At 37.3% G+C, this 26,335-nt stretch overlaps 1 protein-coding gene across 3 annotated transcripts; it reads left to right on the top strand.

The window, feature by feature from the left end:
• Positions 1-31: 31 nt before the first annotated feature.
• NEIL3 (nei like DNA glycosylase 3) lies at positions 32-25,967 on the top strand. 3 transcript variants are annotated; one of them, XM_075500280.1, is made up of 10 exons: positions 32-231; positions 3,592-3,707; positions 8,688-8,822; positions 9,905-10,118; positions 11,334-11,408; positions 13,773-13,939; positions 17,043-17,212; positions 20,315-20,717; positions 22,613-22,787; positions 23,639-25,965. In XM_075500280.1, the coding sequence occupies exons 1-10, from the start codon at positions 115-117 to the stop codon at positions 23,813-23,815; spliced, it is 1,749 nt and encodes a 582-aa protein (XP_075356395.1). In that variant the 5' UTR covers positions 32-114; the 3' UTR covers positions 23,816-25,965. The 3 variants fall into 3 exon arrangements, with proteins under 3 accessions (XP_075356395.1, XP_075356398.1, XP_075356397.1); XM_075500282.1 differs by lacking the exon at positions 32-231 and adding an exon at positions 3,095-3,214 and having other exon boundaries at positions 23,639-25,966; XM_075500283.1 differs by lacking the exon at positions 17,043-17,212 and having other exon boundaries at positions 20,391-20,717; positions 23,639-25,967.
• The last annotated feature ends 368 nt before the right edge of the window (positions 25,968-26,335 follow it).

Raw genomic sequence — 26,335 nt, 5'->3', positions numbered from 1 at the left:
CCGGCCGGGCGGAGGCGGGGCGACCCCCGGCGCGGCAGCACCGCCCCCAAGCGAGCGGCAGATTTGAAGGGAAGAGGCGGGCGGGCGCGGAGCGCTCAGCCGCGCTTCGCGGCCATGGTGGAGGGCCCGGGCTGCGCGCTCTACGGAGAGAGGCTGCGGGCGCGGGTGCGGCGGGGCCAGGCAGTGCGGAGCGCGCGGGGCAGCGCCCCGCCAGCCGGAGCCGGCGGCGCGGTGAGGGGCCGGGGCGGCGGAGAGGCGCCTTGGCGGCCGTTGGCGGGGCGGGGCAGCGCAGCGCAGCCGCTTCTCGTCAGGGGCAGCGGAGGACCGGGCCGGGCGGCGCAGAGCTTGAGCTCCCGGGTGTGCGCGGTGGTAAACGCCGCCAGGTTTGGGGGAGAGGAAATGAATCTCGGAGCCGTCAGGAGTCGCTGGGGTGCGGGGCCGCGGGGCTGGCGGGCCTGAGCACAGAGCAGGATGGTTGGCGCGGTCGACATGGCCTCCCCCTCCCGCGCCCTGGCTGCGGCAGAGCTCCTGCGCCCCCGCTGCCGTCGTCTGGGGCGGGTCCGTGGATACTGTCTTTATTCTTCCTTTAAATTATAAAATATTCTTGTCGTCAAGATAATAAATAAGCCTTAGGAGGTCGGATGTGTAAAGAGGGGCTGAAGCTGTAGAAACATAGGGGGTTTTGGAAATAATGAGTGAAAGCGTATCGCTCTTGTTCACTTAGGGTAAATTTTATAATATCTTTAGCTTCAGGAAACCTACAATACAAGGAAAATTATAGTAGCAGCTCCTAACTTTAATTTTTTCGTAATCTCATAAGTTTTCGCAAGTCTGAATGAAACATGGTGAGAGAAAGAAACATTGGCCTGCAGAAAAGGAGCTTTTAATTCTGTAACATTTTTTTTAAATCATTTTAATTAGACCAACTATTTAAATAAATAAAGAACGTGGCATCTGCTCTCAGTGTACACAGTATGCAATTTTTCTACTAGTTTTTATGCTTTCTGTTGGCAGCATAAAATACTTAACCAATATAAAACTCTGCCGGGGCTCGTGAGCCCTTCTGGTAGAAGGAGAAGTTAGGATGTCAGTAAGCAGGCCTAGCTGATGAGCTGTGAAGATACGGTCCTCTGGTTTTGATTACAGAGGTGGCTAGGGTATTTTTTTTCATGCCTAGTTTTGCTCAACTGTGAGAAATTGTGCATTACTTGTGTCCCAAATAAGTATATTGGATGCCTCCAGACGGAAAGTTGGGGAATTTTTCCCCACCTTCAGTGGATAAAGGATAGTGTAGGAGAGTTTGTGATTAAGGCTCAATAAGATAGTACTTCAATGAAAGAACAATTTAAGGAAGAATGTGGTTCAAGATATGTCTAAGATAGGCAGTCAACAGATCAGTCTTTATAGGTTTGTATCTTTTAGGACAGCTTTTTGAAGTAAGGATTTATGCTCCTATGGTTTCAAAAAGAAATTTCATTCCCTTGAATATATTGACGTTCATAACTTTGTGCAGTAAAAGTCACCCCAGGGCAGACTCTATTCATTGGCAAATGACCATCGTAAAGGGTCTTGGCTTTTTAGATCATGGCTGCTAACCATGGCGAAAGCCTTGGCCGCTGCTGAAGACTACACTGTTTAAAAGAGTTCGTGCTGTGATAACTGTAAGGGCTCACCTGATACCAAAGTAGTACGAATTTAACTTAAAATATTTTGAAAAAACAAGTTAGTTTTCCATCTCAGTCACTTCTTACTCTGGTTTAGTTTAAACAAACCTGAGCAGCTTAAAACTAAAATGAACCTTGTTGCATACCAACTTACTTTAATACTTTAATTGGAAGGGATGAACTGTTTATGTGAGAGCAAAATTTTGCTTTCTTCCTATTTTGATAATAGGCAAAGTAAATTATGTTGGTGTTATGCAAAAAAATATTTTTATTTTTCTACTTGGCAGAATAATAACCATAAAATACTCTAAATATATATCATTTCAAGGTAGTAATACAGTGGGAGATTTTACAGAGAGTAGCTCTGAAATTTCACTAACTAGCTGAAGCCTTGCTGATTTGCCAGGGTCGCTTTAATGTGTATTTGCTTTGCAGTTGAGTGTTGTGATTGAAGCACTGGTACACATATCTGTGCCTTGCAGTTAGGGCTCTGATGACAGTGAATATACTGCTTGCAGGTTTCAGCAGGTTCTGGGGAACCTGAGGTGCTAGTCAGGGGGACCTTGACAGGCTGAGAAAAATGGGCTGGCAGAAACTCAAGTTCAGCATTTGCCAGACTTGCAGAGTCCTGCACTTGGAACAGAATAATGTCATGCAATGGCACAGACCTGGCTGCTGGTCAGGTGGAAAATGCCTCCACAGAAAAAAAGGACCAAGGTCCTATACCAGCTGAGTCAAGTCACCAGCATGCCCTTCCAAGGAAGAAGGCCAGCCCCATACTGGGCTGTGCTAACAACAGTGTAGCCAGCAGGCTGAGGAGAGTGATTCTTACCTCTGTTCAGCACTTGCAAGGCTGCATCTGGATTACAGTGTCCCGTTTTCAATTCCCCAGTAGGAAAAAGATAATGACATACTAGAGTGAGTCCCCTGGTATGATTAGCAGGCTGAAGCACATGATGCACAAGGAGAAGCTGATAGAACTGGCTTTATTGCTCTCTTCAGCTACCTAAAAGGAAGGTATGGAGGAGACAGAGCTAGACTCTTGTCAGAGGTGTGCAGTAGGATGAGAGGCAGCAGATGCAGGTGACAATAGGATAAATTCTAATTAGGTATTAGGAAAATTTTTCCATCGTGACAATAGTGAAGCAATAGTGGACAAGGGCCCAGAGAGACAAGAGTCTCCATCCCTGGAGCTACTCTGAAGTTGACTGGACGAGGCCCTGGGATGCCTGATCTAAGTCAGTCCTGCTTTGAGCAGGTGTTTGGACCAGATAACCTGTAGAGGTCCCTTCTTATTTCAGTGGAGTTTCATGTGCTAAGCAAGAAAGATTATTGCTTCAATCTCACAATTATCTTTTTCTTGTCTTCTAGTAGTGTCCCACCTGCTGTTCAACATCTTTCGTGATTAGACTTTCAATGAGTAGGAAGAGAGAAATATCTCTGTGGGCTCAGTGGAGGCTTTTCTGTAATACACAATGCTCTATGTGAAACACTGAAAGCATATTATTAACTTGGATAGAAACTCCAGCAAGAGGCATTTGGAGAAGGATGTAGGTGCAAATGGCAGAATTGACACTCTGACAAGTATTTAATATTCAAACTATACCTGTCTAGTTTACATCAGCCTGAAACTGTTATTGTGAATTCATGACTTGAAGGAAAAGGCATAAAATATCCTGATAAAAAAAGATGTATTGTTTCAATTCAGAAAAGAATGAACGAGGTTATGATAGCATTAGCAATAGTGACTCTGCTTCCTAGATTGATAGTCTCATTGGTTTTGATAGAGCTGCTTAAGGAGAAAAGGTTTAATATTGTCCAAGTTGGAAAATTAGTTCATACAGTTACTTGCTGAATGTGTCCTGATGCTAGAATCAAAGTAGTATAAATTCTGTTTTAATCTTTGTGTGCGTGTGCTCATTTTCAGACTGCTGCAAGTGAAGAGAGAGCCTCTGGTCACGATTTCCTTGTCGGACATGTTTACAGGGGTGTCGAGACACTGGGAAAGGAACTTTTTATGTATTTTGATCAGAAAGCTTTGAGGTAAGAGGTGAGAAAAAGGCTTCCTATGCATTCAGACTGTATGCGCGGTGTCATCTTGTTCTTGCTAATGTCAGTTTCAGAGATTTGAAAGTTAGTGTTACAGAGAAACTTCTCAGCAGCCTCTCTGCAGTGCTGGAAATACTGGATATAGTCACTTACATTTTCAGATAATTTATTGCTTTATTCTTGGTCTAAGCTTCCATGTAAAGGTATCTGAAAAGGACAGTTATTCATTGAAATGCTTTGTTTCAAATAGGAAATTGCATTTTCTAGGGACAAAACTCAGAAGTGCATGCAGTTACAGTTACTTAATATCTTCCACTGCAAACTGTACTTGCAATTTCTTTTAACTTTCCTTAAGAAATTTAGACTGAAATTCTGTACTTAATCTTTAATGATTCAATTGCTCTGATAATAAACTTGTGTGAAAAAATTGCCAAACTTAAAATTCTGTGTGTAACCATTTATGCTGCCTTTCTTTCTTTCTTTAAACAATATTAACAACTCCTTGGTTTGGAAGTATGAAATTGGTTTGAAATTTGGCAGATAAATGGTTTGGGTATCATAAATGTAACTCTTAACTTTCTAATGAAACTGTGTCTCCTAGACAAATGGTAAAACTGCCAAATCATCATTTGTTCATGTTTTGCAGAGTTTATTAGGGGTTTGTTGGCATGTTTAGGATTTTGTCATATGCTTTAACCCCTTGGACATCTTCTTGTACTAGCCACCAAGGTTGTATTTGGAATGTAGTTTACTTTTTCTGGTTCAATATGCTTCTGTACTGCAAAGTCAACTAAAAATAAATCTAACCAAATGCAGTGTAATGGATTATTAAAAAAATCCCGTCTCATTCTTTAAGGTAATTAGTATAGACTACATAAGTGAGGCCCTTATATTTAATAGGTAAGGCTTGCATTTAATGCTTTTCTTTTACCCTTCCACTTGCAACATAATTCTAATCTTTCTAAATATTTAAAAGGAAAAGCAACATCACTTCTATGTTCAGCATAGTCTTTGTCACCTAGTGACTGATCTTGAACAAAGATGTAAGGTCATGATTTTTGTTCATTTAAAACTGGTAATATCAACAAATACCTTACAATTCTGTGACATAATATTTTGCCAGTGGCACTGCTGTTATAGGAGGGAGATAGAACTGAAAATGCTTGGCTGTGAGTACAACAGTTTGCAGTGGTTGCATGCTGGATAAATAAAGGCAGTGATATATTAGTAGTTACCTGAGGTGATGTGTAGACTGATCTTTGGTAGCAGGGGCCTGCTGGTTATCTGATATAGTGCTATATGTTTATTTCACCTAGTGTTAGAGAAATGCAACTAGTATTACAAGCACATAGCAGTCTTTACGTGACAATCATACAAGTAACTAGTAGGACAGGACTGCATATGTGTTTAAAGCTACCCATATTTGTGAAGGATAGGATTATGGTCCTAATCAGTTTATCTGTGCTTTATTAAAATTGTGCTTTATTAAATAGAAACAGAGAAGAAAAAGCAGCTTTAGAAAAGAAAAACATAAGTCAGTTATAAAGGAAGATTAAAAAAAAAGGCAGGGGAGGTAACTGATACAGATGTTAGCCTTTTTTAAATGACTATTGCATGTATTACAAATTGATTCGATAAGCAAAGGAGTAAATTATACAATAAGGAAATATTGTTTCAACAGACTGAATTATCAGAAGAAAAAAGCTATTACTAAGGACTGTAAGTAAGCATTTTGCAAAAGTTCTCTTCAACGAGAAAGAAAATGTGGCCAAGTTCTAGTGTGGAAAATATAATCCTTTGACCCTGAAAGATCTTAAATAATTCTTAAGCTTTCTAGCCAATGCAATAACTTATTGTACTTAATGGAAATGACCTTCAGTTATTGTTTGATAATAAGCTTAAAAGATTAATCAATTTATCAGTTATTGTAGCTCTAGAAAGTGTATTTAAGAAGTCCCTTTAGTCATGTCACTTATTTGATTGGAAACATTGTAGAAGTTATGTATGGGAAAGGTCTCCTCTACACAGGAGGCAGAAGTTACTTATCTGATAATGAAGATCATCATTCTCTTGTTTTAAAAATGTATGTTGTACGTCTTAAAGATGTTGAGGGGAGGTAGAGGAAGGCTTCGGAAAATGCATCTTACAGCAGTCTAAGATTGGCTGCCAGGATTGTTACTGGGAGAGGAAATAAGGAATATGCCTTCAGAGAATGTATTATTTCTTTATTAAAGTTAACTCTCAAATAAATATAGGACTTTCTTGTCATGAGGAGTGTTACTGATACACATATTCTGTGTCTCTACATAGTTTCTCAACATAACAAAAACAGCTTTTCTCATCTGCTAAGATTACCTGTAAAAAGCTGGTAGTCATGTTGGAATAATGTTAGTCAGACATGCCTTGTGAAAGACTGGGCTGTGAAGAGTTATTAACTCATTTTATGCTCTTGGGTTTTCTCAAGTGGGGAATGACTGCCTGGTGGGAGAAGATAACCTGGCCATGAAATTGTTTTATACAGTTTGGCTACTGCTTGCCTGACTTGCAAATGAAGAGGATACTTCTGAAGTGTTGCCATGTTGTGGATAGCAATTAGCAAACGAAGTTCAGTTCAGTATATTTGCAATCCATGGTGGGCAGTAGAAGCTTTTTTTAAGAGTACAAATGAGCAATTACACCTTCTGAAGAAATTAGTACTTCTACTTTTTGATGTCCATTTAAACAAGGACATTAAAGTCACTGAAGAAGGTCAAGACTTTTTAGAAAATCCGAGTTGTTGGTTTTTTTCAGTTTTGCCTTGAAAGTTGCTTAAATAATCAATGAAAGTTGGAAAAAAATTCTCTGATACTTGTGAGTTGTGCAGGAGAGACTTGCATGTACCGCATGGTTTGCCACGGAAATGATACAGTTATGTGAGAGGGGTTGTCCTGGGTTTAGTTTCTGTAGTATGCTATTAATGTAAATTTGGAGTGATAAATGGTTTAGAAAAGTTTCTGAAAATTGATAATGCACATATGTTTTTGCATAACTGAAAATGGACAAAAATATTCTTAGGAAAGAGATAATTGTTGACTCCAAATCCCTTAAAGGAAAGACATCCACTGTCTTGACTGGAAATTACATCTTGGCCCTTAGAACTTGATAATGTGAATTGTCACTGTTACATCTCCATATAATAGTTTGACTGTGCTGCTACTAATCTTTTATTTTTACAGGGAAAAATGTTTTAAATAAAAGCAGATCCTTACAATATTGTGTAGCACTAAATACTTCTACAACCTCACCTTTTTACTTTAAAATAACAAAAAATCATCAACTCCTTACTACTAGCTATCATTGAATAACAGACCCTAGGTTTAATTAGCATGGCTTTTCTAGTTGTAATTAAAATGAGAAGATTTCTGTTTTGCCCTATTTCAGGACATCAAAGGTAATGAAACACATTGGAGTGAAATTTTATAAATTTCTTAAGGTGTTTGAATGTAAATGTGTGGTGATGACTCCATTTTTTTTTTTTCCTAGTCATGAACTGACAAGTTCCTAAGGTAGGTAATAGCTGTGATTCTTAATGCTCCTTTTAAACAGTATACTGGGGCTTGGTAAATGAAACCATCAGCTATTAATGTGAATGCTATTTCTTTAAAAATAACTTTCTGGAAGCATTTAGTGCATTACCATTTGGTAGCAAGATGCAAGAGTTTGGTTTAAAAAGAAATTTGACTAGGTTTAAAAATAACTTTGACTAGTTAAGCCTGTGCAGTACTATTCATGGCACTTGAGAATTGGAAAGGGCTATTGAAAATAAAAGTGGCTGAAATAACTATATCACCTGAACTGATTTGTAAAAAGAGAAGAGAGTTTTGGAGAGACACGGGTTTTTAAAAATTGAAAAAAAAAAAAGAATAAATGCTATGAGGAAGTTACATAAAGAGTTGACTTTAAGACTGTGCTTAATGAAATGTTGTCTTAACCTATCTGTAAATATTTAAAATGCTTATCCTTCCTGAAATGTAACAAAGAGGGGTTAAAAGGAAATATACACCTGATGTTGTGTTTCTTTGGTCATTTGTGTAGTTTAATCTCTTAAATCTTTTTGTAGCTACAAAATAATCCAGCTTTTCTGATATAAAATGCATAGAAGTAGGACATTCCCTCTATCTTACAGTTTTTTAGGACTTGAATGTACCAGGTGAATTTATAATAAATAAAATGTATGAGACCATAGTCAAACTTGTCCTTTGCTCAAGTATACTAGCTCCCAGTAGAATATATTATAAAGTGTAAGACCTCTTAAAGCATTAGTGATCTGTAAAAGGAATGCTTGGAAGAGTCTGTTCCACTCCTTTGCCATCTGTGCCTTTTTCAGTTTATTTCTTTTATTAATTTTTAATTGACCTGCAGGTTTTGCCTTGGTTGTAGGCAAAGAAAAGCAGAAAACAACATATGGCAGATGTTAATTACTTTGTTTATGGCGTTATTGGAAGTAGCTTTGATATGATAACAGTATTGGCAATATGGAGACTGAAATCTTTCCTTTCATACCAGGTGACTTCTGCCTGATTTAACAGAAAATTGTCTGGTAAAGTAGCATCATTTCTCTCAGCCTCCCTGAGGACTTAAGAACCTATGTAGGAAAACCAGCATGTCAAGTGAAAAAATTCTAAGTGCGATACACCAGAAAAGTGTGTTACTTAATGATCAGGTTTGACTTCTGTATAATGAATTATACTGCAAAACCACTGGAAAACTGCTATGTTTCAGAGTGGTTTTGACTTCGGAGGGTTCTTCTCTGGGAATTGAGCACTATGTAAACAAGTAGTTTGTTGCCATGTTACTCTTAATGACTAGAATTAATGTACATACATACTGACTTGGTTAGGTAAGAATAGTTCATAACTTCAAAAAATAGACTAGTGTAATGCTTGGAAAAATTGTTAAGATAATATAACCATAAGAATTCTCTTTCTCTCCAAGGATTCACTTTGGTATGAACGGTTCCATGCATGTTAATCCTGATGGAAGCAAAGACAGAAATGGAGCACTACCAGTTTTGGAGATACAGCTTACAGAGGATACTGTTTGTTTTTTTGAGGTGACAGTAGAGTATAGGTAAAGCAGAAACTCACCAAATTAAATACAGCTTGGTTTCTTTCTTTTTGTAACATTCTTTTAAGAACATAGTGAAAAATCACACACAAATTGTTAAGTGCTTGGATGCCATCATAGGCACAAAGAAACAAAACAAAACTTTCTAAACATATCATATTTATTGGTACAGTAATTTAATTTTGTTACTTTTGTATCAGTTTACATAGAGTTAAAGTAGTTCTATGCCATAGTCTCATTAGATAGTGTCAAGGGTGGGAATGAAAGCTGGATTTAATTCCGTCCTTAGATCTGAATGCTGAGTCCCATTGCCCCTTTAATTTCCACGCAAGTCTTGCTTCCTTAACAAGAATAAGGACCTGTGATGATTACTGGTTTCAAATTTTTATGCTCCCAAGGTTGTGTTTTTATTTTTGTTTTCTTTTTGGAAGCAAATTGGTATAATTGTTCTAGCTGACATTAAGTGGATGTTTTTGTCTATCAGCATTGTACTTTTCACTGCAAATAAAAATAACATAGCAAGCTTGCTTTTTAGGCATTTGAGGCTCTTGGGTGAAAAGGAGCATGTAAATTCAAGTAACATATACCTGCATGTTTAATATTACAAAACATAAAACCTTACGTAAGCCTGAGACTTCTTGTACTGTATTATTTTCAAACAATTATGCTTAACCTAATAAAATCAAGGTTTAAGAAAATATATCTTTTATTGTCATGTTGTAACTACTGAACCATGTAACCATACGGTTAGTTATGTTTGATGGTCCAAACACGTGGTCTTTCCATGTTGGAAGTAGTTTTAAAGCAAGGACCTGGCAATTATTTTTCAAACTAATATGAACAAAGTGAGGATGACTTCTTGTATGTTGGACCAGATGCATGTTCCGTGCATGTATCATTGGTCTGGTTTTGGGACAGGTGATTAATGTGATTTCTGTGCCTCTTCCTGTCACTGGTATTTTCATGGTTTCTGTTATCTGCATATAATGTTCTATTATGCTTTCATGTGTTGTTTTTAAAACCATACTGCTATATTAGCATATAATTAAAATAAAAATAAATCTTAATGTATCTTTCTCTTCCAGAAGTGCAGCTGAGAGTGAGCGGAAAGTGAGAATGATGGAAAGCTTGGATGTCTGTTCTCCAAAGTTTAGCTTCTTAAGAGCAGAAAGTGAGATTAAGCAGCAGAAAACCCGCATGTTGTGTGATGTGTTACTGGATCAAGCAGTATTACCTGGAGTGGGAAATATCATAAAAAATGAAGCACTATTTGACAGTGGTCTTCATCCAGCTGTTAAGGTAAGTGAAATGTCTCAAGATTGTTCTTAATGACACCAAAGCATTAAGAATGTAAATACATATTTATGTAACATTTTGTCATTTTCTTACCTTTGTTTTATCATCTGTCATTTCTTAAGTTATTCTAAGACACTAAATTAATGTGTTATAAAGATAACTGGAGATACTTGTCATGGCATTCCTTGGAACCTGTTGCTGCTACTCCTGCCTCACAGAGTGGACATATTTTGTGGGGCTAAGCCTTCCCTCTTACAACTTGAAACCTCTCCTTAGTAGCGAATTCATTTAACTTTCAAATCCTGACTTTGTCTGGCATCCTGTTGTGCTACCATTAAATTGTCAGCCTATAAATAAAGTGAAGAGTGCTCAGGTTTTCTTTCTTCAGTTACTACCCAAAATAGTTTGTGGTAGATTTGATTATTTTTGCAGCTGCTTCTTCCAATTCCTGTCCTGCTGGCTGGCATCATTTACTTTTCTACCGTTGTTTACCATACTTTTTTTGGTTAAGTTCCTCAAGCATACGTCTCCAAACTTTGGTTGAAAAGAAGTCTGACGTTTGCAAAACAGATTGAGATTACATAGAATGTAAAGGAAAGCTCGTGAAGATAGTAACTGAAAGGTTTTTTAAACATAATATTTCTGAAAGTTCTTCATAGGATCAGTCTGGATTTTAATTGTATCTGCAATGTGAGCTGGTAGAGGAAAGAAAAATGTGACTTAAAATTTTGAGTTCTTAACAAAAATGTGTTTGGTTGATACATCTCTCTGTGATGCCTTTGGCTCAAGTGTTCTTCCTGAAGATCTCTCACAGGAAAGAGCCTCTGATGATAGGTAGGTTGTATCACAATCCATGACGAAATTAAGAGGGAACCAGGAGTTGTTAACTCCACATGATTCCTGTGATCAGGAACCCTTAGGTCAATATAGAGGAAAACGACTGAAATTTTTGCCTGATGTTTTACATGGATGAGGCAACGTACATTGTTTGGTATTCACACAATGAGTTTGTGTAGTATAGAATGTGAAAATGAACTGTTTTACTGAGATGAGAGCTATATATATATATGTATATATATATATGTCAGAGAATTATCGTAACAGGAAGCAATGCAATTCCATATCAGCTGAAGACGTTCAAAGTGCCCTTGTGTTGTCTTTCTGCTGTTGTCCCTTAGCATCATAATATTCTAAAAAACATTCTTGTCTTATTTACAGGTTTGCCAACTGACAGATGAGCATATACGTCACTTGGTGAAAATGACACGCGATTTCACCCTGCTTTTTTATAAGGTATTGGCACATGTTTCTGAGAAGCCTCCAAAACTTGACTCTAGCACGTTAGCTGTATGTGATCATCTGGTGAAAATAGTAAAAAGATGCAACAGGACAAGTGTTTCCATGAATACGAATGTTGGTTTGTGTGCTCTTTATTAATTGTGAATTGTCAAATGACGGAAAGGTGGGGGAGTCCAGACTGGAAGAATGTGCACAGCCTTGGCCCAGTTGCAGCAGCAGAGTTTGACAGGTGCTGCCTGAGGGCCAGTACAGTTTTGCTGTGCATGTGCTGTAACGTCACTCTGAACATGTCAGAATTGATGTTGGTTAAGCACACACTTATATGTAAGATAACTTAAAGGTCACTCTTCAAACTGGGAACTAGAAATTGCCCCAGGGAACTATGAAGGTAATTCGTGTGGCTTCCTTTATGAAACTTGAAATAGCAAGTATATTTATTTGACTAAATAGATTGTAATTTCTAACAACTTTTTTTCCTAACTGCAACAACTTTTTTGGTTGCTAAAGTGAAATAAATTCAAGCTTCTCCCTACTGCCACAACTTCACTAGGATTTCATTTCTTCTCCTGTATAGTCTAGAATTCCTGGTTGCTGTTTAACTTTCCAAAATAGAAAAAGAGAGAATTTGACCTAATTCTTGTATGTTTTTCTTCTTTAAGCTGCATGCAGAGAAATAAACAGCAGCAGTGAAATTCTTGTCTGTTTCTCTTGGTATTCATGAAAGGCAAGGAGCTAGTGCTGCTAAAAATCCTTTTTTTTTGGTAAGCTAGGAGGAGGGCACCTAACTTTCCTAATACCATCTTTCAGTCATAAAGGCTAAAAATGTAATTTGTTTAATAGTCTGCTTAAATGTCTGCTTTCCCCAGCCCACTGAAAAGTAGTTTAATCTGGGAAATATTTTAGGGAAATATTTTCATTCTCCAGCCTTCATAGTGAAGTCTACCAGTAAAGAGATAGCATCCAGTTCTGCAACAACTATAATACTAGGAGATTTAAATGTGTCACAGGCTTTTAGACTGACAATGAACAAACAAGTTAAACTTTCTGTAGCTCAGTTTAGCCATTTTCAAAACTTTTATAATCTATACTTAGCAAGTATTCACCAGTCAAGTGCTTTTAAAGGAGAGCTAGCCCACCCCTCAAGTCTCTTTAAGATAAAAACATAACGAAAATAGGTTAATAAGAGGGGTAGTGCTTGATCATTTTTTATAGACTGCTATAGAATGTTTGTAGTAATCATACTATATCAATTGTAGTAACACCTTACAGATGCAAAGATGAGGAATCTTGTTCATGTAAAAAGCGGTTGCTTTTGTTTGTTTTTTAAATACCTGGATGGGAGGAAACTACTAATAAGAAACTATCTGTAAACCTTGAGGAGAAATCCTGAGGACAAAGCGAGCTGCTTGTGGATATTCATGCAATATATATTAGTAATTCCTTCTGACTGAATTAGTAGATTGTACCGGCAAAAGCATTCTCATTCAGCGAGGCTGATGAATAAGAGCACAGCAGAAGCAAATAGGCTGTCCTCAGACACCTTTATTTTGGGAAAACTCCAAGGGTCTTCATGCATTATGGAGATAGAGCTATTGAACCCTGCCAGAGCTGGGCTGATATTGCTGGGCCAGCTGTGGTATCGTTTGAACTGTGCCCAAGGAACTGCAATTGTAGTGCAGAAACTTGTGTGGCTCTGCAGAGTTGGCTGCATCTCTACTGGGCTTTCTTGTTTGTTTTTTTTTTTTTTTTTTAATTTGTTTTTCTGCCAGTTTTAGCTGGGGTATGTCTATACTGACTCCATGTGAATTGTCTCATGAAATGTGCCTGCTTGCCAGCCCTCTGGAGGCTCTTTAGGTCACTGTGCCCTTTGGGCTTGTACTGTATTTAATATGACTTTCTGCCAGTATCTGGGGAGCTTACCATAGTGCCAAGTGGCTTTTCATGAGCCAGCTTGTCTGGCATGGCCAGTGCTAAGATGAAGTTGAGCAACTTTACTGGGCGCTACCTGACTCCTACAGAATCCCTGGAATATTTCTGCATTGCTCAGTTTTTTAGGTTTTGGGAAGGTTGATTAACCCAGACTGTAGTATAAGGTCTAAGCTGACTCTGCAGTGTGGTTTTGGTTCTTTTTGGGGTGAGGGAAGGTGGTGTTGGTATCGTGTTTCATGTTTGTTTTATTTTTGTTTTCTATGTTGCATTTATTGGAATACAGATGATAGCCCTTAAATATCTTTATGTAGTCGTTGAGCTGTCAGTTTACGTAGGGGGTTTTATTTTAGCTTCAGTTGAACTGTAGAAGGACTGACATAAAATTTATACTGGGTCTCTAACTCAGGTTTTAAACATGTTCTGTTTTAGTGCCGCAAAACTGGGTCTCCACTCTACAAACACTACAAAGTATACAAGCGCCCAACCTGTGGTCAGTGCAATGGGAAGATCACTCTGTGTCGTTTAGGAGAGAATAACAGGATGACTTACTTCTGCTCTCAATGTCAAAAGGCAGATCCCCAACTTGTCAATGTTAGGTATGATGGTAACTTTATAACACTTTTAAGCATTGCTGTCCTCAAAGTGCTGTTACAGTAAGAGGACATCACTTCTCAAGTAGAATGGATGCTTGTGCATTTTATATGTAAATTCACTTGACTTTGCAAAAGAAAAATGTTTTGGCCATTGGCATTTAAAAATGGTTAAAAGCTTTCATTCTTTGATACTATTTCTTTCAAAGGCCCCATCTGTTATGAAATGGCTATTACTCTAACCAAATGTAGGAATTGTAAAACAATTCAGAGTACTCAGAATTATTCAATGCTTCTGGAAAAATTGCCCCTTGTTCTTGGTGTTATCAATATAATAGGCTTGGATGTTTACACACAACTGAGTTGAATGGTGTAAAGAAGGTAGGAATTTGTGTGTCTGTTTCTTTTCAGTAGCATAGCCCCTTCAGTCCTGGAATATCTAAATAGCTGTGCATCTATGCAATTTTGTTCTGGCTGTAGAGTTACGCTGAGGGAAAACTAAAACTTCAGTAAATTCAGAGTGCAGCAAATATTGTAGGGCTTACAACTTTTTTTTCTTCCTCCTTATCAGATTTGGAAAGTTTTACTACAGGTATGCCACAGAGACACTTTCGGTTCTACATAAATTGTGCTAGCAGCAGCTTTCCTCCTTTTATTTTAGAAAAGCACAGAATGCATTTGATATCACAAAGGGTCAAAAGGTAAAATTTCCAAAAGCACCTTATTCAAACTCTTACATAACTAAGTTATTCTTGAAAGTTTTCATCTGAGGTTTCAGAATCTTGCCTTTATATACTGATCTCTGTCAATCTGATAAAAGATACTGCTTCGCTTTGCAAACTTTGCCTTTGTTAGTGTATGTGTATATATATATTTTTAGATACAATTTACAGAACACACAAATCTCTCTCCCACCTCCAACCTTCTTTCAAGATTCGGATGGCTGAAGGGATTTTGGTTAAAGCTTAAAAATCACCTTTGAGTACAGATCAAATATAGAAAATTCCAGCATGGAAGATAAATATTTCACATGCTGATAACCCCAATCTGCTGTATTTTCGGAAAGTAATAATGAGAAATGTTTTGCAGAAGGGTAGGAAGACAGCAGTGTTCCGTTGAGTCAGATAACTGGAAAATGATGCAAGGAAGAAAAAAATCTCTTTCTCTCTCTGTTCTAGAACAAATAGTGGTTTGGTTTTTTGTTGTTGTGTTGTTTAGGTTGTTTTTTTTTAAAAAAAACAAGTAATTAAACGGTGGTATATTTCAGTGAAAAACACGGTAATGGTAGCTATAAAATAAAAAGGTTGTTTCTTGTGCTGTCCTCATCGTAATGGTCAGGTCTCTGTGTCCTACTCCTCTGTTTTCTATTATGCAGTAACTGTTACCAAATAAAAGTATGTTGAGCTCAAGTGGTTTATCTGCCATTCCAAGCTTTTCACATTTGAAGACTGAAAGGAGCCCCTGTGATCAGACTGACTTGCTACGGATCATAAACTGTAGAATTTAACCCAGTGGTTCTTGGGTCAAGTCAAGTAGCTTATGATTTTGCTCAGCTGAAAAAATGAAGAAAATACCCATTATAAGCTACCTCATCAAATTCAAATGTACCTTGAATCTTAAAATACACTTTCCCCCCATATTTCATGTTCCAAAATGGGTGGAGGAGTGGCGGAATGGGGCCAGGGGACAATGACATGCAGACAGACCGGAGAGATGACAGAGAATTAAACTCCAAAACATGACGTACTGAATATATTTAGTGTAGTAATGCATCTTTGATAGCTGAGTAGAACAACTGATATAATAATGTGAAAATACCCATTTTTAACGTTTCCAGTTTGGCTGTTTTGTTATCTAGCCACAGTATTTTGGTGAAAGCTACTGTAATGTCTGTTCTACCTCTTGACAGCACAGGATCTCTGGTATGTCAGCAGTTCTCATTGTCCTCCTTAGTTTTCTTGTTGTGGAAGAGATGTGGTAGGTAGTGGGTATCCCTACCATTATCTTAGAAATCTAGGCTGTTAAGAAGAGTGATAATTACAGAATAAGTGATAGGTCTAAGGAGTGTCACAACAGTTCCCAAGTACAGCATTTGCATTATTAATTGAAGTGCTTAAATTCTTAGGATTAAAAACAAGTCTCCAAAAAGTGCATAATTCCACAAAAACTGTGGAGACAAATGCTTGATGACTTATCAACCATAGTACGTAAAAATTTACATATATATCTCATTGAACAGGTAAGTTTGTTACATTTAACATGCTAACAAAGTTTTTGGATACTGTGACAAAATTAGTCCTTGGTAACATGTAGTGACTGTAAAATAGTAACTATGATTCTAAATCAGTGTATCAACATAGGAGGTATTACAATTTACAGGAGAATAAATCTATAGAGGTGTCTGGGGTACAGCTACGGCTCACCAGTCACAGCTAGGACATTCCTGAATTCTTTCTGATGAGGAGAAAGAAAGCATGAGGAAAAAAAGAAAAAGAAAATCCTCAATTCTGAACAGGCTCCTAAATGTTAAAAGGCTTTCTAGCAAATGGTGACACACAAGAAAGACTTTCTAACTTTCAAGGTTTTGAGTTCTGGTGGCTGTTATGATAACAAAGTGGTCTAATGGGTACCATTTGAATGAGAGCAAAAACATTTGTTTGCTAGATTGTGTGAATTTCTGTAGTTTGGCTTCTGAACAGCTCTTCATCCAGTAATGCATTTGTTAGCAAGCATTCTGTACAAGTGATGGGGAAAAAGTACTGAAACAGTCTCCCTTTCTCACCAAGTTTCTTGCTCCAGTACTTGAAAATGGTAGGGAGGCTGGGGCCTTGTGCTGGACAGTACATCAGTTAATAATTAACTTTCTATCCATTTTTGTTTAAATATTTTTATTTGTATTACTTCTGCAGCATTGGGAAAGATTTGCCCTTGAGGTAAAGAAAAAAAAAAAATCAAACTGTAACCATGACATGATGCCCAAGCTATGATAGGCAGGCATAACACTGTGTACTACTTGTTCTCTAGCCCTGTGCCTCCCTGCACATAGTGGTATAAGGCAATTTGTAGAAGAAACATCACAAAAGACTAACAGCATTCTTTTGTTTCACAGCAAACTGCCAACTAGAAATAGCCTAATTGGCTGGGCATGTGGCAGGGGGTCATGTTCTAATGAACACGTAGCTCAGAAATCTGAAGAGGAGTGGACGTGTATGCGCTGTACCCTAATAAACAAGCCTTCTGCTGAAATTTGTGATGCCTGTTTGACTTCAAGGCCTGAAGGTATTGAAAGGTTGTCTGGAACTTGTACTGGGAAAGCAGGGAGGATTGCAGTTTTCAGAACTATAAAACTGTCTCATTGTGAATTGTATTTACATAACTTTAGCTAACTTCAGGTCAGATTTTGGGGAAATCTTGCACACGCAATCATGGAAACTGTCTTGTCTTAAACCCTAAAACTGTCTTGTCTTCCAGCTTTCTGTGCAGGTGGGATTCTATAGACAAGCCTCTGCAGTGACTCTTTGTTTTTACTGGGGCAAGGAGTGAGAGAAAAAGCCATTCTTTCAACTCTCCTTAAAATCGTTAGAAGCTTGCAGCGTATGTCTGGTATAGAAATCACCAGGGGGCAGAAAAGTAATTATTCTTTCATGTGAACAAAAGCAGTATACTTTGGTACCCTTTCCAAAAGGATGTTGGGTTTCTCAGGGGCTAGGTTTTTTCCTCCAAGTTCAGAGTAAGGATGATTCTGGACTTCTTACCTAAATTTGTTGTTTGTCTCTTACTGGAGCTTTTAATGCTGCAATCTAGATTGGGTGGGCAGAAGCAGCTGTGAATGAGACCTAGAAAGGGACAGGAAGATGTAATGAGTAACATGCTAGCTTCTCTCCAGATTTCTGTATAGAAATGTAGATATTAAGAGGGGGTGAGTGAGGTAAGGCACACACTTTCCACTGAGACCTGTTTTCTATGTGAAGAGGAGCTTTGTATATGTTTTCACTTTCTGTAGAAAAAGTGAGTAAATTACTCTGTGGAGGGATTTACAGGAAGTTGTTTGGATCAAGACTGTTGCTCAGAAACATTTTGAATTGCTACATATATTCCAAGAAACAAAGTCTAGAGGTATGCATGTGTATGGCTTTTTAGGGAATAAAGCTAATTCTGTAACAATTCCTTATCGAAACTTTTCTACCTCAAAAACTAATACTCCACTTATTTCACATTGTGTAGTGAATTATTCAGTGAAGTGGCTGAAATCTGCATACAACTTATTTATTTTTCTAGCTCCAATGCTGCACACCTGCAAGAAAATGTATTTGTAAACAATATACAGGCTTTTTGTATCTGAGAAGAATGAATGTTTTTATGTAGGTTCCAGGACCTATTGTTAAAAGTTCACTGAATTTAACTATATGACTCAAAAGTATAATGCTGAAATCGGAATTAAAGATCACATTCCCATAGCTTTGATGGTACTTCGAGCCATACTTTCCAAAGTGCCTCCAAATGTGACTTTATGTTATTGATCTCAGTTCTTAAAAAATAAAGTCCAATGCTTTTTTAAAGTATTGCTTCATTCTAGTTATTCCTTTTATGAATGGAGTGATGTGGGTGGAACTCTTATCTTCCACTAGCTAAAGTCTATTTCTTCAGGCCAGGAATCAATAAAAGTATGTCTTTGTGCCTTACATAATACTTGTTGCCAGCAGAGGCTAATCTTGCATAATTCTCCTGCAAAATCAGCACCAGAAACGTGAAAGTTTTAATCTGTCCACAGACTCAGATTTACCAACTAACATTTATCCTGGAATTAATACTGTCAGCCAGACCTTAAAATGTATAACGGCATGTGCACAAATGCTTTATTTTAAGCTTTGTAACAAAATCCTGTTCCTTCTCCTGTACTTCTACGTTTGACTTGTTTAGCTATATGCCATTACTGAAAACAGGCCTGGAATTTGAAGATGTGTTAGACCTGGTGGAATACTGTTACAAAAATTATTTTTTTAAAAATAAGACTTATTTTTGCATCATAGGAGTGGTATTTGAGATTTTTCTTAAACATGGTTTTGCTTACCTCTTTCTTTTCAGACTTTAAGATTCCTCGCTTTCTTGCTTTGTTCATTTTTTGTCTTTTATGTTGTTTCTAAAATTAACTGGTGTCAGCAGCAACGTTTGAATTTTTGAGGACAGAATACTTGGTATGTAAAGTTAACTGCTGGCCATACAGCCGAAATAATTCAGTCTGTAGACAGAGATAACTATTTACCATTACATCTCAATTTCCTTGCTTCTTTGCTAAGTACAAGGCCAAGCTCCTTTCTTAAATCTGAATGCACTGGAAGCAGTATGTCTCACTGTGCAGCAGTGGCAAAATGGAAGCAGCCTGGAAACAAGTATTGTTGAGAGCAAACTGTAGGGATTCTTATTTTGTTTCTGAGTGAGAATGCCTTTGGAGAGATCGTGCCCTTGTGTATGCCTTATCTACCCATTTTTCTTCTGCTTAATTCCCTCTTCCTTATATGGAGGGAAGATGTAGGAGGGAGACACTTGCTGGAGATGGTAGAAAAGAAACGACTCCGTTCTTGAACACTATGGCTTCACAGCCACTTAACAAAGATTGCATATAGGGACCCCATAAAGTTTTTCTTTTCACCCTTTTCTCAGGAAAGATTACCTACAGACTCCTTATTTATTAAACTGGCATTAATAAACTATGCCCACTCTTTTGGAATGATTATTGCCCACTAGGCAGGCCTCTGATTCTGTAAAGAAACATACTGTTGTTCATGTCAGGAAATAAATGCAAAGTAAATGTCTGACCTGCTTGCTTCTGAAGCCTCTTAGAGTAAGGGATCAGTAAGTTTGGATGCGCACAATGTTTGGAAAGGGCGGGAACCCTGAAAGCACTAGAAAACCCGACAAATTAATATTCCTTTTTGTGTCAATAGTAAAATGATACTTTAAAAATGGATAATGTACAGCTGCTGGAGGTACCATACCCTGCAATCTCCCAGTGCTGGGGTTATAAAAAGTTATTTTGAAAAATGTAAATATTTTAATCCCTGTATTTGGGCCAAATTCAATTTTCTATGGTTAATTCTCCGATAGCTTTCATTTACGGAGTACTATTCACATCTGGTCCTATTCAAGCAATAGTAATGTTATCTTGAAATCCATGTTGTATGTGACTCCAAAAGTGCATGAGCTTTTCTTATAGTAAGAAATTTGGTACTGTATCTAATATGTGACAGGTTTTGAGATCTTTCAAGATGATATGGTAAATTTACTCTTTCACTCCCTGTATGATGACTTACGAATACAATCAGAAATATGATGTATCACTCTACACAGATGGATTATAACCAATAACTTATTTTTCCTTAGTTCCAAAGACAGAGAATGTTGAAGATTCTGCAGCCTTTAACATAAACTTAATGAAGTACCCTTGTAACGATTTCAGAAAACCAAGCACAGAAATAAAGATCAATAGGAAAGCCGCATTTGGAACTACAACTCTTGTCTTAACAGATCTTGGTAACAAAGCTGTTCTGAGAAATGATACCCAAATATCTGATGGACTATGTCAGTGTGTTGCTCCAAAAAGCAATTGTAATCAAACTCAAAACAATGTCTACCAGTCAGGGGGAAGCACAGACAAGGATTGCTCAACACACGTAACTGCTGTGGCTTTGTCCTCCTGTCAACAACCTCTTGCTGTCAAACACGTACAGAAGAAACACAAAACTGATCATCTCCCCTCTGTTCACCAATATAATATAGCAATAAGGTATGTATTCTAAAATGTAAACAAGTCTTTTTGTAATCCCATAAACCAACTTTATCCCTGACAATTAATGGAATACTGTGCTGTTGGGTTCAGACACTGTTGTCTTTGGATTTCTGCCAGAGGTAACTTATTCTTGGGTAACTAAAATTACACTCAGATTTCAAAAGCACTGAATGACCTAGGCTGTCACTGGAAAAGTCCTGATTTTGGCATCTGGCCAGTACTGCTGTTAACTAACGAGCTGTTCACAGTTCAGCTATTCCCATGGAATAGGACAGTATAGCTTTAATAGGTCAATGAGCACAGTTCTACCTAAGGAGTTGTCTGAGCTTAGCACTGTAGTCTTGAAGTCATTGTGAAAGATGACAAAAGGAAAGTAGCTGAATGAATACATTCTAATTAAAGTTATTTGTCAGCTAGCAATTTCCAACATTCTTCCATGATACAAAGCTCTGTACAGGTACCTCGATGAACCTCCCATCAATATTTTCTCTTAACTTTCCTCCCCATCCTATATGTAACTGCTTCAACTCTCTACCGATCCTGAATTTTTATTTACGCAGCCCTATTCAGACACATCCATTGCCTAGTTAAGAGAAATGTGAGAACCTATTAGGGGTGTCAAGGAAAAATTGGGCAGACATACACAACAGTAATAGGAGTGCAAGGTAGATGTCACTTACAGTGGTTAATTATGCAGGGTGAATGTGAAAGACATTAATGCTATGCTACAAAATTCTTGGTCATGTGTCTGTTCTGAAATATAGAAATTATTTCTTGCATTGTTGAAGCACCAGTTTTGAAATAAGATCTCACTGGCTAGCCAGGTTAAGCTGTATGAATATACTTGCTCTTTGCTGTCTCAGTGGAGGACTACAGAGAACTGAGGATGTAGGCAGGATAACTGAGAATACAGAGGAGTGCAAAGAAGAAATGAGACAGTATCAATCACGATAACAGGTAGTTATAGCAAGTCATCAACTTAAACATTTAAAAAAAAAAAAAAAAAAACCCAACAAAACCCAAAACCAAACACTTCGTAACAAAAACCAACAAAAAATTTGTTGGTTTTTTTTTTTGTTTGTTTTAATGAGGTATTGGAAAAAGACTGCTGATGTCTGCAGGACAGCAATCTTCTAGACATAAGAGAACATAAAATTCCTAGGCTGATAACAAGAATGAATTAATTATTCTTTTCTTCACTATGGTTTCATCACTTCTTTTCTGCTCTATAAATATATTAGATACATTTTAGAGCATTAATCTTTTTCATGTTACCATTTTTAAATAAAGCCTTGTGTATTGAATTCAGATAATCTCTGACTATCTCAGTCATGAGGAAGAAAGAAAGAAAAACTTTATCCCATTCAGAGAACACTGTTCCACCCCCTCAGCTGGATTACTTCTTGACGGAATATGATTTGGAGCATCACTGTAACTTTTTAGTAAAGAGGGTGGGAGACTTTTCTGTGAAGCATACAGATACATTCAACCTGGAGCAATTACTTGGTATTGGTCTATTTTCTCACTGAGAGCAGAATACTCTTTTAGAATACAATGGAATTTGGGGTGGGCAGTATAATAGTGGTGGTAATATTTATTTTGTTTTGCAGATTAATTTGAGTACTTTGAAATAATTTAAAACATGGGCTAATGCTGGGGAAAACTGGTATAATAACCTGCAAGAAAAGCACACAAGTCTTGTCTATTCACTACTAGCAATCATTCAGCTTTAAAGGTGCAACAGGGTACATTAGAGAAGTTTGTTCTCTGGCTGTCATTGTGTGTAAAAGTACAGAGTGAGCTATTGTAATGGTAGGAGAGAGTTCTTTGGCTGTGGTGTTGGTAAGCCCTTTAACATTACACAGGAGTCATTTTGTAACCTGTCATTACAGCAAACCTCAAGCTACTACGACAGATGATACTCGTATGTTAAGCGTGGGCCATCCTCGCTGCAGTAAACACAGCCGTGTCTGCAGCCTCAGAGTTGTGAGAAAGGACGGAGAAAACAAGGGCAGGCAGTTTTTTACCTGTCCCCTACCCAGAGAAACTCGGTGTGACTACTTTCAGGTATGTATAAGACTTCAGGGCCTGTTTTCTAATAAGCACTTGTTCCTGCAGCCTCCTTGCTCCCATAATCTGTAATTGTGGACAGATATGATCCATTTTTATAAAATTTTATTAAATTTTATATTTGCTAATTTTAAATACTTTTGCACACTGAATTGAAATGAAGAGCATAATAGTAGTTATAAACTTATGGTTTTAGTTACTTCTCTTACTGCTGAGAAGGCACCTGCTTGTGCAAATGTCCTTAATCTGCTTCACTGTGATGTAAAACAGATGCATAGCAGAAATGTTGCTTTGAGGGGACTCGTGCAAGTCCTTTAGTTCAGCCTTTTGCTTGAAGAAGGACTATGGCAAACTCTAGATCTAGACATCAGCCATGTTTCTGTCTAGCCAAAATCTTGAAAACCTCCAAGAATGAAGATTCTGTAATCTGCCTGGGCAACTGCTCCCACTGCTGCACTAACACTTACCCTCACCTGCCTAGCTGCAACTGGTGGCCATTGCTCCTTGCTGTGAGTGTATGTGACTGAGAAGAGTTTGATTCAGTCACCCACCACCAGGTAGTTAATAGATGAACTCAAGACAGTAATGACTGTAATGCCGTAATTTGAAGAAAACTATGTGTTAACAGCAATTGAAGTTACGCTAGTTAAAATGCGTGCAGTTGCAATTAATGTTAAAGAAAAATCTAAAATCAGAGATAACAAAAGAGATTGAACTATCTTAACTACTAGGAAGAGTGTCTTCTAGGGCCACCCCTGTAGATCTGTTTCTATTGCTCATTTTAAAATAATGAATTCATAGCCATCACGTATGCTAAAACTGTGCCTAAAACCCATTTCTTTTGGCAGTGGGCTGACTTGAATTTTCCCTTTTGTAACCATGGCAAGAGATGTGTTATGAAGACTGTGTTGAAGATTGGTCCCAATAATGGAAAGAACTTTTTTGTGTGCCCTCTTGGGAAGGAAAAACAGTGTGGCTTTTTCCAATGGGCAGAAAATGGGCCAGGTATGCAGGTTATTCCTTGATCTTGATGTTCTAGTTCTGTACTCCTCAGGATGTCTTAAGTGCATACAACTTTTCTAGTAATTTCTGGTTTGGTTTGGTTTTGTCTTTTTCCCTGTTCGCTAGTTAATTAGTAATATAGCTCCAACAACGTAAAGAACTGCAGATTTGGGAAGATTAATTTTACATAGTCCTATAAAAATTAAACACTGCTTGTATGCTGCATGCTATTTTGAAATAAACATCTAGCTTGCAATATAGTGACATACTGTTATATTTCTAATAAAAAAAGAACTGTTTTCCTTTTTTCATGTAAATGTCGCTGAAGTTTGACAGCACTGCATACTTTCAAGCATATGTGATTTATAGAACAGATAACTTAAATCTAAATTAGTATTTTAAATTGGTAGACTTTTTCATAAATGTAAACATGTATTTAATAAGTGAGTAAAAATTTTTTTAATACCACTTCATGCTTTATTTCCTCAGAGCTTAAAATGAAACAGCAACAGACTGTACACTTTGAATGTTACCATAGTTGAATGTGTGACCTTGCTTAGACTTGGAAAACAGACAAAAACTGCCCTAAAATTAATAACATGACTCTGCAGTTTTCTTAATTACATTTTTTTTAATCCAGGTCTTAACATTTTCTTCTAGTTGCTACTGACTTTTTTTCCCCCAATCCATGTGTAATGCATAATAAAATCATACCTCTTAGGTGGTTAAAACTCAGTTTACATTTGCTTGTATTACCACTTTTTGATGAAGCATGGGGAAAAGTAACTAGAATATGCTAAGCTATCAAATGTGAAGTAAAGCAGAAACAGAATTCTTCAAATCTTTGGAGCATGTACTATAGATAACAAGAAAGATGAAACTAATGAAGATATGGCCATAGCTTCAGAAATTACTGGAAGACAATCAGTTTTTAAAGAAAGTAACAGGAAGTAGCATTGCTTCCCACCAAAAATGTGTGAGATGAAACAGGTTTAAAAGCTTCTGTAAATGGTCCTTCAGTCTATGTAAATACTTCAGAATTGTGTCATTTCTGAAAGCTAACTGCCTGGGTTTTTTTCCTCCTTTTTTTTTGATGATGTTGAGGGGAAGGACTACTTAATTTTCCTGAGAAAGTTGTGGAACTTCAGTCCAATTTAAATCACCATGACATGGTGCAAGTGAAACCAATTAATTCTTGTCCGAACCAACACAAATTCAGAGGCTTTTTTCTTCCTCTTTTCAGTAGCCTTTGATACCTTTCAAATCTTTTAAAACTTCCCTTATGTGAACGAAATCTTCTCTAATCAGATTGTAGAAACTATAATCCTTATGTTGCTCAATGGACTCTTTCCAAATAATACATATCTTTCATGAAGCCTATTATTTAAAGTAGGGTACAGAACTCCACCTGAGAACAAAATAAGCTACTTCACATGAAGACTGACTTTCCGTTGCCATCTTTTTATATGATGCTTGTTACAAGGATATGTCACTGCTAGCTTGGTGCTTATACATCTAAATCTTTAAAATTGCTATCTAACCAGTTCCTCACTTGCATTTGTACAATTGATACTGTGATAAAGCACCCGATTATTTTTAAATTGTACATGCTTTTGGATGTCTTGCACAAGGATAAATCTTCAGTCGTTCACCTAAACATGAAAAATTGAAAGAAATACAACCATTTTTGATCACTTGCCTTCAACAAATGTTAGGATCTCACTGAAGCTGGAAGTTAAATGACTTTTTCAAACTTTGACACTTCAAAGATAACAGTTGGGCTGTTACATCTTTTATCTCAGCAGCCAGACACAAAGTGAGTATCTGTTTACATATAACATACAAGTTTTAAAGGATTAACTACTTTTATTAGCTGCTGCAATCACTTTCCTTTTTCTGTTCTTATATTTTTAGAACATGTATCTTTTTTTTAAAAAAGTGCATAAGCAATATGGAAAGTTAACCTGGACAGTGGAGCAGTGATGTATAAAGTGCATTTACCCTCTGAGGACGCAAAATCTGAGTTCTTTATTGAAATGAGTAGTATGTCCTGCTTAAACTAAGGACTAAACTGAGGAATAGTGGTTAAAATAAAATATTTTGTCCTGATCATTGGCTCATCTATTTCACAAGTCATTTCACCTGAAGTTTGAATAATTTAAAAGCATGAGAAATAACCTACATTAAAAAAATATATTACAATAGAAGTTTCATCTTGAATAAAAGTCGTGTTTTATTTTCAAAAAGTTACTTTCTGTATTACCTCATTTCTGCTACTTTCAGCCTAACTACAAACGTTAGCATGCAATAACTTATCTTTATCATCTCAAACATAATGTAATAGGCTAGCATAGGCTAGCCACTTGAAGTAACCAAAGCTGGCTGCAGAAAAGTAGCTTGAAGAGCTGTACTTCACTATTTACCAGTGAGATTGCAAATTGGAGATTTTATAAAGTCTCTGTGCATGAAGTTGCAATAAAACAGGTTAAGAATTCTCAGCATCTAAGTCTCTCTAAAGATGTTTCAGAATGGTTGTATCGCTT

The sequence above is a fragment of the Mycteria americana genome, chromosome 4, assembly GCF_035582795.1.
Source record: "Mycteria americana isolate JAX WOST 10 ecotype Jacksonville Zoo and Gardens chromosome 4, USCA_MyAme_1.0, whole genome shotgun sequence".
In the NCBI taxonomy this organism is placed as follows: domain Eukaryota; kingdom Metazoa; phylum Chordata; class Aves; order Ciconiiformes; family Ciconiidae; genus Mycteria; species Mycteria americana.
This window is presented reverse-complemented; position numbering and strand designations above follow the sequence as displayed.